At 44.1% G+C, this 18288-nt stretch overlaps 1 protein-coding gene and 1 long non-coding RNA gene across 2 annotated transcripts in view; one reads left to right on the top strand and one right to left on the bottom strand.

The window, feature by feature from the left end:
* Positions 1 to 3615, bottom strand: part of PSMB2 (proteasome 20S subunit beta 2) — a 32365-nt gene extending 28750 nt beyond the window's left edge. Inside the window, exon 1 of the mRNA XM_028738921.2 lies at positions 3411 to 3615. Coding sequence (XP_028594754.1) covers positions 3411 to 3501 — 91 coding nt within the window. The 5' untranslated portion in view covers positions 3502 to 3615. The remainder of the gene's footprint in view (positions 1 to 3410) is intronic.
* An 87-nt stretch (positions 3616 to 3702) lies between these two features.
* Positions 3703 to 15764, top strand: LOC114601609 (uncharacterized). Its single transcript, XR_003707784.2, has 4 exons — positions 3703 to 4028; positions 7044 to 7079; positions 12568 to 12678; positions 15242 to 15764. It is a non-coding gene; the product is annotated as an uncharacterized LOC114601609 (long non-coding RNA).
* Positions 15765 to 18288: the final 2524 nt, after the last annotated feature.

Raw genomic sequence — 18288 nt, 5'->3', positions numbered from 1 at the left:
GAGAGAGAGAGAGAGAGAGAGAGAGAGAGAGAGAGAGAGAGAGAGACTTCTGCACATGGGAGTTTAGAAACACTAACTGCAGAGATTTTTCCTGGGCTCTGAATGGGAAAGCTAACAAAATGCCAAGAGAGTCTTTGTCACCAGTTCTCAAAAGCAAAAGGTGGCAAAGGCTCAATGTGGTGCCCTCCAGATGTGTTGGGCTATAAGCCCCATCAGCCTCAGCCAGTACAGCTGGCCTGATGGGAGTTGTGGTTCAACACATCTGAAGAGCGCCAGGTTGGCAAAGGCTGCTCTGCATAATGCAGTAACAAGGAATGTTGCCCATCGGGCTACTGAGGTACAAACAAATCACTCCAGCATTCGAAATTCATTCACTGAGTCCAAGAAGGGTGGACCTCCTGAAAAAACCCTTGACTTCTGAGCATGCTCAGTGGCCACTGAATGCTGGCGGACAGGGTTGGGGGTTTTTTAGAATGGGGGTATACAGTAATTGAAAACAAGGGGTAGAGTTTTGTAGTACTTTATATGGGAAGCTGAAATCTTGAAAAGAAGCACTACACAATGCAACATTTGGTGGCAGGTTCCACCTGCAACAATAAACAAAATCTATAGAAGAGTGGGAAACTGCAAAACTCCAGATGTTGCGGGACTTATCATCTCTAACCATTGGCCATGCTGGCTGGGGCTGATGGGAGTTGACCTAGAGCACTGGTATCCAACTTTTGGGTTGAGACTTACAAGTGATGAGTTTTCCAATAATCAATAAATTAAAAAAAAAACACCAATTGCCATAAAAGTGTGGTGCTCTGATTGTAAGTAGTATGTTACATTAGTTTTATATGCTATATAACTCTCAAAAAAAGTTTTTCCAATAGCTAAATGTAGCTGGAAGTACTGAAATAATATGTAAAAAATGATAAAGTGCACTTAGTACAGTTTAAAATGGTGCATTAAAACAAATTCAAGACTTTACTTGGAACAGCAACTCAATAGCACACACTCCCCTTACATTATTTAAACTTTGGGGTGAGGGAAATGAAAGTCCTACAAGCTATTAACATACCTATTTTACCACACATGAATTGCTGCATGTAGTATTGTATTCATTCTAGTTGCTCAATTTAACTTGCATCACATTAATTACACTGCAGACGAACAGAGCAATCTAAACCCCTGATCTGTCATGCGCAGGAGGTTTGAATGAGACAGTGTCTCTCTGCCCAGCCTTGCTGGCCTCCACTCTGCTGCCCTGCTGATGAGAAGCACCACAGTGCACCTGGCGAAGCAGCTGTAGTCAGTGGACACCCCCAAAATGGCATGTTTTGGGGACAGCATAGAAATAGCTGGATCCTGGGCTGCTGAGCTTCTTTCTTGCACGAGCCTTGGAGCTGGTACAGAAAAGAGGCATTTTTTATGCCCTCTCCCCTTTTAACATGAACACCAGGACTGTGGATATAGTAGTGGTGGCCATCCCACTTCATCAAGCCCTGCCACTGCAGGCCAGGCATTTGGACTGCCCTCTCATTTTATGAAACTATGCATTTCTGAATAAAATATACAGGAAAATAAGGCATTAGAATTTTTTCTACCCTTTATCACTAGCTTTAATTGAAGATGATATACAGCAATTTCATCATTCTGTTTTCTGTTTTATTCAGGGCTCGTTTATAGAAAGAGAACGACCAAATGCAAAGGAGGTCATGGCTCCTACGTCTTTTAATAGTTGTGAAGAAGAAGGAATTCTGATAAATGCATGTTTGCTCATCCTCACCATTACAAACTGCTCCATCAACACTTCTATGCAACAGTTCAAGTTAACAGAGCCCACTTAACCCCACTTTGGACATGGACAGCCTATGGGCATTTAAATAAGAAATGGATCTCATGTTGTACAATGCAGTTAAAGTTTGGCATAAGTGGATTTTTCTGTGGCAAAACAGCTCAACTCTGGTGCTGAACAAATATTCTTCAACTCAAAATCCATTCATTTTAAGTGGAAATATAGGAAGCTGCCTTACGCCGAGCTGGACCATTGGGCCATCTGACACAGCACTGTCTCCCAGGAGCTCACTAGGGTATGAGACGGAACCTGCAAACTTCTACATGCAGAGCCCATCTTCTGTCACTGAGTTAAAGCCCTTGCATGTCTTTTGCACAAGCTTATGGCTGGTGGGGGAAAAAGCGGATCCTGGAAGTCCATCCCAATCTAACTGCTAGGAATATAGGAAGCAAGATCAGCCAAGTTGCCTTTCTAGCCCAGTACTGTCTGACAGGAGCTCTCCAAGATAAAGGAACTTTCCTATCACCCGCTACATGGACCTTTTAACTGAATATTGAACCTCAGATCTTCTGCATGCAAAGCATGTGCTCTTCCACTGAGCTATGCCCATTCCCATGAAATAATACAGGAAGAAAGGAAGCTGCTTTATACCTAGACCCACAACCACAACTATGACCAGATGTGACTTTCTGGGATTTCCCAGACCCCTCCTACATACCCATCTATATTCTACAGAGATGTTTTTGCATCACCCTTCTCCTTAAAGTGAAGATTGCAAAAACTGAACCTGGTACTCCCTGCCATAGCTGTCAACTTTTCCCTTTTCTTGCAAGGAATCCTATTCAGAATAAGGGAATTTCCCTTTAAAAAAGGGAAACGTTGACAGCTATGCTCCCTGCACAGAAAGCATGTGCTCTGGTACTGAACTGCACTCCCTCCCCTAAGTTGTGGAATCACCTCCGCACCGAAGTGCACCTGGGATCTTCATTACACAGCTTTCGAGAAGCCGCACCTCTTCACCTTGGGGTGCCCACCCTATTATTGCAACTATCATCTGTTTCAAACTACAGTGGTACCTCGGGTTAAGTACTTAATTCGTTCCAGAGGTCCGTTCTTAACCTGAAACTGTTCTTAACCTGAAGCACCACTTTAGCTAATGGGACCTCCTGCTGCCGCCGCAGCACAATTTCTGTTCTTATCCTGAAGCAAAGTTCTTAACCTGAAGCATTATTTCTGGGTTAGCGGAGTCTGTAACCTGAAGCGTATGTAACCTGAAGCGTATGTAATCTGAGGTACCACTGTATTTGCAATGCTGTAGCCCGCCTTGGAGCCTTATGGCGAAGGAAACCGAACTATAACTACCGGGTTGGAATGCAGGTCCTGCGTGGAAAGTTAACTACTACTAGGCCAAATCCCACCGATTCCACCAACGGGAACTCGAATGAGATTAACTTAAGCCTGGATTCAGTTTCATTTTCGAAGAAGCGGAGACGCCAGGGATAGATCTCACCAACACTACGCGTGCGAAGCAAGCGCTCGGCCCGCTGACCGGGCCCCGCCCGCTCTGAGGGGCCCCTGCCCTCATTTTTCTCCGCCCGCCCCAGCCGCCCCGCGCTTCCCAGGGACTGACCGCGCTTCATCTGGACGACGCTGGAGGCGGCGATGGTGTCAGCGGCCACCAGCACGAAGTCGGGCCCCTGAATGCCGATGAGGTACTCCATCGGGCCCGGCCGGCAGCGACTAAAGCAGGAGCGGGCAACTGAACTTAGGCTGCCGAAGGGAGAGAGCGCGGAACAGTGACACAGCGAGACGGCGGAAAAAGAGCCGGCGCGCCGCGGCGCAGGGAAATGACGTCTACGGGGTAGTTTTTGAAGCTTCTCGCGAGAAACGGGTGCCTCTAGGCATTCAAGACTCTATGGTTCCTGCTCGCTCGTCCTTCTCTCGCTCTCTGACGTGCGCAGACGGACCCCGCCCACGGAGTCCCCTTCGAGCCCACGTGATCTCTCCCGCCCTCCTTTCCCTTGATCCGCCTGTCTGCTTTCGCGTTCTAGTGGGCGGCGGCTCAGTGAGCACCTGTCCTGCAAAGCGCTTTCACAAACTGTCCAGATCATTAAAACACGCTGGTTTTTGCAGATGTCAGAGAAAGCCACCAGGGAGGGAAATCACTTATAAGCAGCTATTTAGTCTTAAAGGCTGAATAGAGCCTCCACGTGCAGGAACAGTATATCTGACACCGAGGACAAACCGGGTAGGTGGGTGAAGGGGCGTTACCCCGTTTCTCTGCTTTGTGGGCTTCCTAGAGGTATCTTGCTCTGTGGGAAACAGAGTCCCGGACTACTAGGTCCAAATACTCAATTATTTTGTTACTAATACTCTTAAACTGCACCTTTTCATTTTTGTTTCTTACTACTCTGTTAGCTACACTGGGAACATAAATGTATGCTGAAGGTGTGGATGATAAATAATGTAAATAGAATATCACTAAGCAAGGCCTTTTCTGTGGTTCTTAAACTGGCTACCATTCCAACAGGTACCTAGTTAGTTCCAGAGGTGGCAAAGAAAGACCAGTGCCCATCTTTGATCCCTTTTTGCATCTTCAAGCGTGTCCGTATGTATTTTGGGCATTCCACTTCCATATTCTAGTACAGGGGTCAGCAAACTTTTTCAGCAGGGGGCCCATCCACTGTCCCTCAGACCTTGTGGGGGGCCGGACTATATTTTTTTTGGGGGGGGGATGAACAAATTCCTATGCCCCACAAATAGCCCAGAGATGCATTTTAAATAAAAGGACACATTCTACTCATGTAAAAACACGTGATTCCCGGACCGTCCGTGAGCCGGATTTAGAAGGTGATTGGGCTGGATCCGGCCCCCGGACCTATGTTCTAGTACTTCTGCCTCCTTTAAAGCTTCCTGGTTTACCCGCTGTCTCTTGGACACCTCTCTTATGAACTGTGATTGACTCACCTTTGGCACACACACACAAAAACCCACTCAAGGATATCAGAAGAGGGACCAGTGGCTCCCACTTCCCTGTGTGTTTACTTAGTCTCCTGCTTTCTCCACCTTTATACTGGAGAGTTTCAGGATTCTCAGAAGTGAGAGTGGTTTCTACCTGTAGCCTAAGCAGATCTGTAGGCAGGAGTCTGCAATTGCACTAACTACTCACCATGGTGAGTGGAATTCTGCCCTTTTGGTAGCATGACAAGCCAGCTACTATCTCTCAGCCGAACCTACCCCACAGGGCTGTTGTGAGAATAAGGCATTCCGCTGAACTGAACTTCTTATCTTATGGTTTTAGCTGTTGTTGAACTGGTTTAGTTGTCAGATTCAGGTAGCTAGTCGTGCTGGTCTGACACAGTCAAAATAAAAATAATAAAAAATAAAAAATTGTCCAGTAGCACCTTATAGACCAACTAAGTTTGTTCTGGTATAAGCTTTCCTGTGCATTCACACTTAAGAAGAAGTGTGCATGCACAGGAAAGCTTATACCAGAACAAATTTAGTTGGTCTATAAGGTAAAGGTACCCCTGCCCATACGGGCCAGTCTTGACAGACTCTGGGGTTGTGCGCCCATCTCACTCAAGAGGCCGGGGGCCAGCGCTGTCCGCAGACACTTCCGGGTCACGTGGCCAGCGTGACAAAGCTGCATCTGGCGAGCCAGCGCAGCACACGGAACGCTGTTTACCTTCCCGCTGGTAAGCGGTCCCTATTTATCTACTTGCACCCGGGGGTGCTTTCGAACTGCTAGGTTGGCAGGCGCTGGGACTGAGCAGCAGGAGCGCACCCCGCCACGGGGATTCGAACCGCCGACCTTTCAATCGGCAAGCCCTAGGCGCTGAGGCTTTTACCCACAGCGCCACCCTGGTCTATAAGGTGCTACTGGTCAATTTATTATTATTATTATTTTGTTTAGTTGTCATGCTTCTTCACTGGCTTGTTTTACTGCATATTTTAATGAACAACTTTGAATTGCCCTAATGGAATTGCTATTGTTTATTTTAATTTAATCTGGATTTTACCATTGATTTTATAGTTGCAAGCCACTTAGAAGCCACTTTGGCATATAGGCAATATATAAATAAATAATAAAGTAGTGGAGGAGATCTGAGCTTCTTGGAGGAAGAGTGGAATATAAATGTAATAAATAAAAATATATAATAAAGAGAATCTGAAAATGCTGTCCTCTGACCTACCCTGATAGCCCCCTTAATTTCTTGTTCCCTCTTCATCCCTTCTCTAGCACCCACTATTATTTTTTGTGTTTTCATCTCACCTTTCCCCCCCCAGGGGATTATAATAATCCAGGGGTGACAAGCATGGCGCCCATGGGGACCCTCTTGAGGTTTTTCCCTGGTGTCCACAAAGTCGCTGTGTATTGCTCCAGCTGTCATGAAGTTGGTTTAGAGTTGAAGGAGGAAGTTGGAAGAATGGTGCTTTCCCCCACTTCCTATTTCAGCTTAATGAGCTTCTCAAGAGTTGAATTAATTCTATGGGATACAACTTTTACCCAGGTCCCTTAGAAAAAGTAAAATGTATGTGAGTGGGTACACACACTCTCTCTTCATGTCTCGGAGAAGGGTAGCTCACCCAGGAGAGGGAAGTGACCAGAGGGGGTGGCGTGCCCGCAACAGTCATTCAAAAATCTGAATGTGCCCACAGATCTAAAAAGACTGGTGACCTCTGATATAACCTACCCGCCTTGTGCTACCTGTTAGTGGATTGCACTTGGATTACATATGTTGTGTCTAGGCCTGCAAAATACACCAGGCAAGAGGCAGGCCTGTAGCTTTAAAAACATGCCAAGAGAATGAGTGATGGGGGTGGGAGATGGGGGCCCCACAACAGCAACAAATTGTCTTTAAGAAACTGTATAAATGAGAGTAAGGCGCGTATTCACCATTTTGACTGTTTTCCAATCGCCCACAGCTACACTTGTTAAATTGAGCACCGCATGTGTAAATCAAAACAGGATGTTTTCCTTTACTGAACAATGGCAGAGCCCCATGCCAGTTTTTTAAGTGTGTGGATCCAATTTGGATTTTTTAAATAGGTTTTCCCTGTAGATTGTGAAGCATAGTGCTCACTACACACAAAGCCAGGCTGCCTAACTTAGGGGTTTGCATTATTTTATTTCCAAAAGAAGTTAACCAAAACCGGGGGGGGGGGGGGGACATTAACCAGCAGCTATCATCCTTGCCGATTTTTATTGTGCCCTAGGGTACAATTAAATGCTAAGGTTGTTATTGAATTGTCTTGACAGATTGAATTTTCAAAAGAGAGGCGAATCGGAAAGAAGGTAGGGAAAACATATAGCCTGAATTTTCAAAAGGAAGGAAGAAAAATAAAGATTTATACGTACTAAGCCCTGTACATCAAGAAGCTCAGTCCAAAGCTGATTATGTATTACCAAACAGGACTGGAAAATTCTGAGGTGCCAATTTGACCTGGTGCCATAGGATATGATATTAGTGCACCTGGTAATTTGAACTACAGGCGGCAACTACTTTGCGACCATTCAATTGATGTGCAGCCGCCAACGCACGGGTTGTTTTGGACCTGGAAGAGCGTGGAATGAGGCAGAATGGGCTTATGTGTGCTCCACCAGCATGCAAGAATGCCTGGAACGGAAATGGGGAGTTGCCTGTATTTTGTCAGCTTTGTGCAAAGCTCAGACCCAGCGCCACACTTCTCCATATTTTGCAATGCTGTTCTCCAGCCAAGTAATGTGTACCAAAATTTCTATACTAGGGTAAAGTGTGCATAAATACACATATTACCGAAAATAATGCACACAATGATAAGGAAAAAATGCTTTCAAAAATGTGTATGTTAGGCAAAATTTACCCAACAATGTTGCAGTGAGCCTCTAGAAAAGCAGGGATTAGACTAGATGGTATTTTAGTTCCTTCCTTTGGAAGGTAGTGTGGGTACAGACACATCCATGGCTTCTACGTCTTAACACCCTCCACAGTGGCACCCAATGGGTTAATGGAGCCAGCTTCTTTCCTGGGAATGGTTGCCTTTTGCCTCTCACCAATCATCAGAAATGGTGTTTATTCTCCACCTGAGATGGGGGAATCGATTGATGTGCACAGGTGAAAATGGATTGCAGCCCACTTGTCCAGTAGTGTCAATGGAGGTGATTAGCACTTGTGTCCATTTCCAGCTGATTGATAGCGCAGGTGAGAATCACTGCAAGGTCAGCCAGGACCACATCAGCCCCCTCACTTGGCGGAGAGTCCCTGTCAGCTGTCAGTATGGACGAGGACATGTTGGAAGAAGACAAGCACTTTGCCTGAATTCATAGATGCTCGGGACAGTCAGACGTCTGGGCACAGTAAGTTCAGTTCAGAGAGACCAAAGAAAGTACTTCAGCTAATATATAATTAGCTCTGAAATAACTGAATAGATGAAGTTAAGACTTTTCAGAGTCCTGGTCTACATGTGAAAAAACCTTGAGGCTTTAGTAGACCATGGGCAGGATTCAGCTGATTCCCACTACCAGAAGCCAATGGAAGAGCTACCCATAGCACAATAGGGCTTCTTCTCCCTAAAGCTCCTGAAATTGGCCCAGTGGGATTAGAAGTCCCAGAACAGCGTGCTAGTGGTGGAAAGATTGCCATGTGTGTTCAGTAGTGTAGCTAAAAAGGCCAGTGCAGTTCCAGGGTGCATGCAGCAACAAAAGAACCTAGTACTAGACTACAACCCCCATCAATCCTGACCAGTGGCCATTCTGGCTGTGCCGGATGGGAGTTGAAGTCCCAGCAACATCCGGTGAGCCACAGATTCCCTTCTCCTGCTTAGGACACGTCTGCTGCTCACTACAGTTCCTCCAAGTCTTGGCTTGTGTTCAGGTGATAGTAGCTCTAGAGTCACAGAGTGATGCAAGGTGACAGGCAGTCATGCCTGGTTTTGGGGAAATGACCTAATGGGGCAAATTTTACTTCTGGTGGTCCAAGGTTAGCTCATGAGCCAAGTTCCTCTGCCCCCGCTTTAGTGCCTGATAATAGAAATGGCTCAGCCAAAGCCTCTTCTGCTGTTCACACTGGGAGAGAAAGGTTTAAAAGCCCTTTGCTGACCTTGGGTGAAAGTAGGTATGGTCTACATAATACTGGTAGGGAGGTGTGTCTACTGCAGAGATGGGGAGCCTGTGACTCTCCAGATATTGTTGGGACTCCAGCTCCCATCAACTGTAGCCCAGTGGTCAGGGATGATAGGGGTTGTGATCCAACAATATCTCCATCTTTGGCCTTTTTTCTTGTTGATAATCTGTGGTTTAATTTGCACCAAGGCTCTATTGCCTTATTACTAAAAACTGTTTTAAACAGTAGGAGTGTTGAAGCAAACTGGGGTGTGGGGAGATAAACATTTTGATAACATAGCTTCTGGGAAAGCAGCGGAGTGCAATTGGATGGGGCTTTCAGTCCTTTATTAAATTAGCAATCTAACACTTTTTTCACTAGAACAGTTACTGTATGAACATTTTCCTATTTATTTTAAAAATACTGCCCCCAAAGTGTATTTGCCCTAATTAAAAGATCATGAAACTGAAAAGGAAATATCAACAAAGTAGCACGATCAGAATGATAATAGGGGAAGTAGGCTGAGTGACAGACATAGTCTTCTGCCCAGGACTTCACTGTACATGTCAAATCCATGACGGCTTCTAGGCTGCCACTACTTTGCAGGAATGAATCAATCATATACCAGCAAATTTAGGTTGTGTAGTTAAAGTGGATTTTGGTGCTCTTGTGCAATAAGCGTGCCCTCCCCAACTTTTTTGGAAAGAAAGTGACAGAAGAATGCACTGGAAAGGTGAATGCAAACAAATCAGAATGTATGCTCAATAAATCTCTGTACGTTTTTTGTGTGAAAAGAAATCAGAATGAATCTCCAATAAGGAGATCGTCTGGATGAGCCCCAGGACCTTTGGAAAAGGTGGAAGAGTAGCGTAAATACTTTCTACATTTCCTAAGACTGTTCTGCTTCTGTATATTTAAAAAAGAAAGAAAGAAAAGGAGATGGATTTTCTGTGGTCTGAGAAAAGATAGAAGAGCCACAGAGAAAACATAGGATGTGAAGATGAATGTGTGTAGATGCCCCATGAAAGTGACTGAATGAAGCATAAGAACATATCACAGCTTGCCAGATCAGGCCATTGACCCATCTAGTCCAACATCCTGTTCTGACAGTGGCCAACCAGATACCAGTGGGAAATCTGAAGGCAGGACAGTAACAGAAGAGCACTGTCCCTTCCTGCGGTTTCTAGCAAGTGGCATTCAGAAGCATTACTGCCTTTGACAATGGAGGCCAAGCATAGCCATCATGCCTAGTAGCTACTGATAGCCTTGTTCTCCGTGAATCTTAAGAGTCATCCAGTTTGACAGCTGTCACGGCCTTCTGTAGGAGTGAGCGCCATAGTTCAGCTATGCTCTGTGTAGAAGCAGCCCTAACGGGGGGGGGGGGGCAGGCATTGGGGGCTGGCTTTGCTCCCTAACTTCCAGTGACTTATCCCTAGACCAGAAATGGGGGACCTGTGGCCCTCAGCTCCCACCTTCCCTGACCATTGACCATGCTGGCTGGAGCTAATGGGAGTTGGGAGTTAAACATCAGGTCCCCCACCCCTGCCTTAGACAGGGGAAGGAGATAAACTGGGGAGGAAAAGGAGTTAATGGGATATTTTTAGAACTGGTGGCGGCACACGTCAGTCCATGCGGAAAAAAGAAACACTGTGCTCCACAGGTCATGGGATGCCTGCAATGATGACCCTGAGTGGATGGAAACGCCACGTCTTGAAACAAATCCTATCTGACAGTTTTTACAGTACGTTCGTTCAGAGCAAAAATGCCCTGTCCCCTGTCACCCAGATTGAAATTATTAAGGAAGACAGACATTTCACTGACAACGCTAGCCCCAGGCGAGAAAATATTCCTTCTGTTCCTCTCTGAAGGTCAGAGCTCACATCATGCAAAACACTTAAAAACACACACGCGCACGCACAGGCACAATCATGCATGCACTTACACATGCAGGGCCAAAACTTCTTCACTGCAGACAGGCTTAGATTTATTTATTTTTTTAAGAAGCAAGGGATTTATTTCATATTTAGCAAATCATTCTATCTATGGGATTCTATTCCCTGATTTATTTGGGGGAGCTGTTTCCCCTCTACCCAATATATAATGTCCTTTCTTCTTACTTGATGCTTCTCTGTCCATCTTATGTACCTCACCCACACTCATCCATCCATCCAATCCCTTCCCCTCCAACTCGGGATGGGCAAATCTGTCCATTTCAGTTTCTCATTTTCCTAACCTTAAGTTCAGTTCTCTACATTTTCATATCAGTTTGCAGATTTGTTTTTGTTTGTTTTTAAGTCTCTCAGAAATTCATCCACATTTTAGTGAGAATTTCTGTTAGTAATATACACTCTTTGGGGTGGGGAATGCAGTTTTGTCTCATATTTAGTGATTCCCTCTAAAATAATGCACGCTTGTATGTTATTTTCACAGAGATATGTATTTTTATGGACACTTAAAAATACTCATGAAAATTAATCAGCATTTTAGTGTCTTTCTCCTAATATACATATTCATATACAATTTTGTCTAATACAGTCGTACCTCCGCTTATGTAAACCTGGAAGTTTATTTCTGGGTTTTCGCTGTGCATGCGTGCTCAGAAGCGGTCCCATCCGGTTGCAGAAACCTCTGGATCCGACCGGAGCTCCAGAACGGATCCCGTCCACAACCAGAGGTACCGCTGTAAATACATTTTTTGCACAATGCAAAAATGGGAGAACCAATCTCAAGATGTTGACACAAGAGTCATGCACTTTTCGTGAATGCTGTCTCCCAAGCCATTTCCAGATATCCCTCATTCCACCTTGGTATAGTGAGTCATTGGCCTTTCCCCCTTTACCTTTTAAAAATATATAATTTAACATTTTGGAATCGCCCACCTGGCCACAAACTGTGGCTTTACTATGGTGGGGAAATGGCAAATTACTGCAGCACTGGAAAGAGAAGTCCACACTCTCCATCCAGCAATGGGCTAAGGAACTACACTGTCCCTTTTTGAACTCGCAGTATTCTGGCAAGATGGCAGGAGGACTCATATCTGGAGATCTGGGCTGCCTTCACAGACACACATGCAATACAATCAATGTAGCAGGTGGTTTTCCTTCATATAACACCACAGCAAGGCATCTTACACCTCCTCCCCGCCATGCTTTTCTGTTTCAGCTTGGGAACTACTGGCAAAGTTCAGCGGTGGAGGAAGCTGCTTGGGTGCCTGGGGCAGTGTGCCCAGGGGTGCAGCGAGCTGCCCATAGGGGTGTGGCACACCACAAGGCCTTTAGAGTCTGCCTGCCTCCTCCCACGCAGCCGCCCTACAGCTGGGGGGGAGGCAGTAGGTGGACCATTTGGGCAGCACGAAGCCTGTGCGCTCCCAAGCCACCGCGTCTCCCAGTGAGTGCCACCCACCATTTTGTCATCCCCCTCAGTGATGACACCGGGAGCAGCCCACACCCACCACACACCCTTCCTCCGCCCCTGGCAAAGTGGCGATGAGTACCATAACTTCCTCCAGTTCATGGCAAGGCAAGCTCCCAGTGGGCCCTGCTAGATGTGTTTGTGTAGATGTTGCCTCAGCAAAGGCTTAGAGTCATCTGAAGCATTCAAAAGAATGGCAGGGCTTGCCAGATTTTTACCAGATTTTGCATGGTGGTTCCTGAAATCAATAAGCAGCTTTTTAATGTGTGCATCTCATATTATGTATTTTAGGAAATTACTTGTTCAAAGAGTCTACTGGATCAGGCCATCATGTTTTCGCAGTGGTCTACCACATGAGAAGCCCGCAAGAAGGAGCTGAGCGTATCAATGCCCCCCAGTCAGGTGTGATTCCCAGCAACAGGCGTTCAGAAGCAGACTGTCTCTCGAAGTGGAAGTGAAGCATGGCCACGATGCTTTGAAGCTGAACTAGATGCTGGACATTGATGCTGGACTAGATAACCTTGGTCTGATTGAGTAGGGTTCCTCTTAGGTTCAAGTCCAGTGTTGTCTGCCAGCAGCTCTCCCGGGTCTCAGACAGGGGTGTCTCCCTGCTGTGTCCTTTCTGTGGGGTGGGGAGAGATACATGTCCTCAGTTTTAGCTATTGCTCCCATGCAAAACAGGCTACTTCTCACTTAAACAGGCCATTGAGCTTCCATCACACATGTTTAGACCCAAGGAAAGAAAACTCTAGGGACTAGTAACCTTAGAAGCAAAGGGGAGTTTTAACTGGGAATCCTTCGGCTGATCATGGATCTTTTCTCCATCTCCTGCGTTAAACTTTCCCTTTCTTTCTTTTTTGGAATTTCCATTTCCATTCAGAGGAAAGTTGAAAACTTTCCCCTCCTTTCTTTTCCCCTCTCTTCCACACTTCCTTTACTCCCACTCCTCCACCCCCTAAGTTTAATTCTGAACAGCCGGCTGCGTTCAGCCTGACTGGTTTGTTATGGCTTATAATTTGTGTTAGGATTAATTAACTAATTACCGACAAATGTCCGTTGGCAAGATTCTGCTTCTGCTTGTCAACTTGAAGTATTTAATTATTTTAATCATTTACTTTCATCTTCAGAATTTATGCTCTTCGAAGAGCGTTTCTAGGCATCTTTTAATTATTATTCTAGGGGTTTTTTTTACCCCTCCCTGAGATGGCAGTCCGGGTAGGGGGCTGGGAGCAGAGGCTGATATAATTTCACATTAACTGTTTCAGCTAATCAACTTGCTGCAATTTTGGAAAATTGTGTTGGATTTCCAAACCTTTTGATGCATTGAGTTGTATTGTGGGTTTCCCCATTTTGTTTTTCTTTTTTGTATTAGCAAATAAAATGGGTGAGCTGAATGGGCAAGAGAGGGAGGGTAAAAATCCAGATTCACTTCAAAGTATCCAAAATATGAAGTCAAATATTAGCCGTTCTTCCATCAATATATTCCACCACAACCATCCAATGATTAGAATGGTGGTGAATGTTGTTTCCTGTAGACTCCATTTTGCAGGGGCACAGAGCATTTTTGCAATCAGCACTAATAACCTATTTAAGGTTGGAATCCTAAACTCTAGTGAATATGCCCCATTTAATACCATGGGAGTTACTTCTACCTTGTGTGTCTCTGTAGGGATGAGGTAGAAATTAAATTCACTGCTCATTTAAAGACAGCTCTGCTTAATTTGCTCTCTCCAAAACAATACATGAACCGTGACACAGCCATGTTGTGAAATTTGCACTTCTCTTAAATTTTCGGTGCAGTTCTCCAACAAAGAACTGTGTACAATTATACATATTTTGTGATAAATTGTGCAAAATAAATAAATAAAAATTAGTGAAAACAACAAAGAAGAGCCATATAAGTCTTGGTCATTTTCATCATATCTCTAACATTAGGGGAGATTGGTTTGGAAAAATGTGCATATTAGGCAAAATTGCATATAAACATGTACATAGTTTTTTGTAAGCTGCTTTGAGGGGTTTTTTATTTTACAATCAAGCTGTGTATAAATTTTATGGACTACGTAAACAAAATAATACTAAGAGAAGGTTGTACCAAAATGCTGATGAATTTCCATTATGACAACCTGCAGACTGATGTGGAAATGTAGAGAACTCAATTTAAGATTGGGAAGCTGAGAAGCTGCAATTGGTACAGATTCACCCATCCCTATTGAAAACTCAGGTTGGCTGAAGGTTGCCAGAGGATGGCTCAGTATCTGCAGGAGTCTTCTGTTTGAAGGGCTGCCTGGCCCAAGTCCCTAAAATGGTAGAGCAGAAGCGGCCTTGCAGTTGCCCATTCTTGAAAGAAAGATGCATCCACATTAAAGATCTGATTCCTACATTGTGAGTAGGGATGGATGGATGGACCTCTCTGTTTCTCTCTTTGTCATCCTTAAATTCAGTTATCCACATTTCTGCAGCGATTTGCAATAAAAAAAACACCACTCGTGAAAATTAGTCAACGTCTTAGTGTGAATTTCCCTAAAAGATTTATTTTTGTATGTAGTTGTAATGAATGTACCTAATTTGCAAGCAATTTCCCTTACTATAACACATTTTTGTACATTATTTTCAGCAATATATTCATTGTTATGCATACAACACAGACACATTTTTGTAAACACTGGAGAACTGCATTGTAAAATTAAAAGAAGTGTTGAGTTTTGAAGGAGGTCAATGTTTCGGTTCTCGTTTGGGAAAGTTTGAACTGAGTAGCTTCGCTTTTAAATGCAAACCTAATTGAATTTCTCCCGCATCCCTAATTGTAAGGAATGTAAGGAACAGACTTCCAGACAAGGAAGTAACTCTGGGAACTCATTGGGGAATTAGCCAGCCTCTAGAGAATCTTGCTTAAAGTGCTACTTTACTGAACGTTTTGTGAGAAAACTTACAAAGCCTCTGTTTTCTGTCTCCTTTCTTTAAGGCTTACCATTTTTGCAAATTTGGCCATTTGCAGCCAGTGGGATCCTAACCTGGAGGAAGATGATCTTATAGCACCTGGAGATGAGACATTATTCTCTAGGAGGATATGGAAACTCTGCAGCTCCTGTTTACTTTGAACCGGGCACCCCTCCTCTTTTCCCTTATTCTTCGCAAAGTTAAAACTCCTGGATCTGGTTGCAAGCGTTTAGTTTTGCAGTTTAGGGCTGGTTTCTTAGGGGCATTTACAGTACTTACCTCAGGTTAAGTACTTAATTTGTTCCAGTGAATTTCATGGCTGAGTTGGGTCTTGAACCTCGTCCTCCCAGGTCTTAGTCCAATACTCTAACCACTGCACCACACTGAATTTTCTCATAAGGGCATTGAAACAGATGACTTTTGAGCAGCGTGTCAAGAAGCAAATGAGTATGTTTCTGTGGCCTACAAGAAAAGGCTCTTTTCCCACCTATTAGAGATTTTTGTAATTAAGCCGTATATAAACTGTTGAAATAAATGAGTAAATAAAATCGTTTAAATAGCTTTTTTTCTGTTGTTTTGACTTGAAAATGAGTTTTTAAAACAGTAATGACATATATTTGTTTTTCAAAAGCTTTCTAGCATCTTTGACAGATATATATCTATTTTTTGTCCACATCGCCAAAAAACACTGCAGCAACGTTATACACAATTGTTAAATATCTGGGAACTGAAAAGAAATGGAACATCACTTTTGCTTCTTGACGAAACGTTTCCTAGTTTTTCCTGCCTTATATTAGCTGCAAAGGAAGAGACATGTTGGCTTAGAGAAAAGTCCACCCCTCTTTTTCATTCTCCAAAGTAAGGGGCGAGAAAGAATCTGGCAACAAAAACTCTGTCCCTAACATTCAGAAGCACAAATGAATCCCTCAGATTAAATAGCAGGCGAGGCTTCACTATTTAAAAGATTTCTCCGGGGTACGTAACTAGAGAGGAGCTAATTAGGGACAAAGCAGCAGTATTATTACGACTGATCATATCACTCTCGGTGTAATCTGGAGTGATGTCTAAGAAGACCGAGGGAGGCTAGCCTTTTGTAGCAAAAGTTACTCCATATTGCTATCATACTGATACTCAGCAACAACTGAGCAAGCTTTTTCTTGGGTAGAATTCCCCCACGAACCACAGTTGGTATCCAAAAAGCTACATGTGGGTGTGTCCAGCTGAATGTTCTACTTCTGTTATTTGAATGCTAGATGGTAAAAGCTATGGTTTTCCCAGTAGTGATGTATGGAAGTGAAAGCTGGACCATAAAGAATGCTGATCGCCGAAGAATTGATGCTTTTGAATTATGGTGCTGGAGGCGACTCTTGAGAGTCCCATGGACTGCAAGAAGATCAAACCTATCCATTCTTAAGGAAATCAGGTCTGAGTGCTCACTGGAAGGACAGATCTTGAAGCTGAGGCTCCAATACTTTGGCCACCTCACGAGAAGAGAAGACTTCCTGGAAAAGACCCTGATGCTGGAAAAGATGGAGGGCACAAGGAGAAGGGGACGACAGAGGACGAGATGGTTGGACAGTGTTCTCGAAGCTACCAGCATGAGTTTGACCAAACTGCGGGAGGCAGTGGAAGACAGAAGTGCCTGGCGTGCTCTGGTCCATGGGGTCACAAAGAGTCAGACACGACTAAACGACTAAACAACAACAAATGGTGACACACAGGCTAAATGCATGACTGACAAGTGCCCAATTTGTAGGTGTTCCTTCATCTCTCTCCTCTAAATATACTGTGGGGCATAGCTGGATTGCCTTTACAGCAAGGTTAAATTATATGGGACTGCCTTCAAAAAGCATCCAAAAACTTCATCTGGTACAAAATGTGGTGCTTAACCTGAAAGGACATTGTTTCTGGAGCACACAACTCCTCTTTTACATCAACATCATTGGCTTCTGAGCTCAGTTTGAAGTACTGGGGAAGGAATCTAGCTCAGTGGTGGAGCACCTGCTTTGCATGCAAAAGGTTCCAGGTTCAATCCCTGGCATCTCCCGGCAGGGCTGGGGGAGAAGCCCATCTGAACTCCTTGAGAGCTGCTGCCAGTCAGTGCAGACAATACTGGGCTAGATGGACCAAGAGTCTGACTCAGTATAAGGCAGTTTCTCATCCTCCTTTGCTTGTTCTTACCTTTAAAGCCCCCAAACCTTGGGACCAAGATGTTTAAAGGACCAGCTTAGCAGCCTTGTAGCTGGCATTGCTTTGGAATTTCAAGAAACCAAAAGCTCAAGTGCTGTTTGGAAATCAGTGGTTAAAACCAGTGCAGTTTTGAAAGGTTGAGCCTGCCATCTTCATCTTCATCATTTTATTTGTATGCCGCCTTTCCATAGTTAAAACAATGCTCAAGGCGGCTTACAACATGACAAGACTTACATAACTATCAACGTAATAAAAGTCATAAGCAATAAATAATTCAATTCAATAAATGATTCAAGATAGCATTTGATTGTATCCAAACATAGGCAAAACTCTGCTCTTTGAAATCAAGGATCATGCAACATGTAGTTATCCTAAGAGGTGCCCCAATGCATAGCAAACAAACACTTCCAAAATATATAGTTTATATAGTAAATGATTTATAAACCACAGGATGAAAAAACTCTGGGATATCCAGCCTCATATAAGTTAATTTGCTTAAGTCTAATTCATACAGGAAGGTGTTAATACCATAAAGTGAGCTGTCCTGCCATGCTTAGCTATGTCATATCCCCTCACCTTGGTAGAAAATAGGTAATCAAACCTATTGTTGTGCCCAGTACATCTGAGATGCTCTGTGTGTGAAGACGTTGAACTGGCTTCACCAGGTCAGCCACATGGCTCTCACTAGTCACTCTTGAGTTCCAATACCAATAATTTAGAAACTTTGCAACTACTTTGTAACCACTTTGTAACTAAGCTAAGTTTTACTGCCTGTGCAATTTTTCTGAACAGATGTATGAGAAAGCACATGAACCTGACCTTTGATGAGTTTGTTTTTAACTTGCCAAACGTGGTCTTTTCCCATGCTTGGGGAAGAGGAAA

The sequence above is a fragment of the Podarcis muralis genome, chromosome 7 (genome assembly GCF_964188315.1).
Source record: "Podarcis muralis chromosome 7, rPodMur119.hap1.1, whole genome shotgun sequence".
Taxonomy (NCBI): Eukaryota; Metazoa; Chordata; class Lepidosauria; order Squamata; family Lacertidae; genus Podarcis; species Podarcis muralis.
This window is presented reverse-complemented; position numbering and strand designations above follow the sequence as displayed.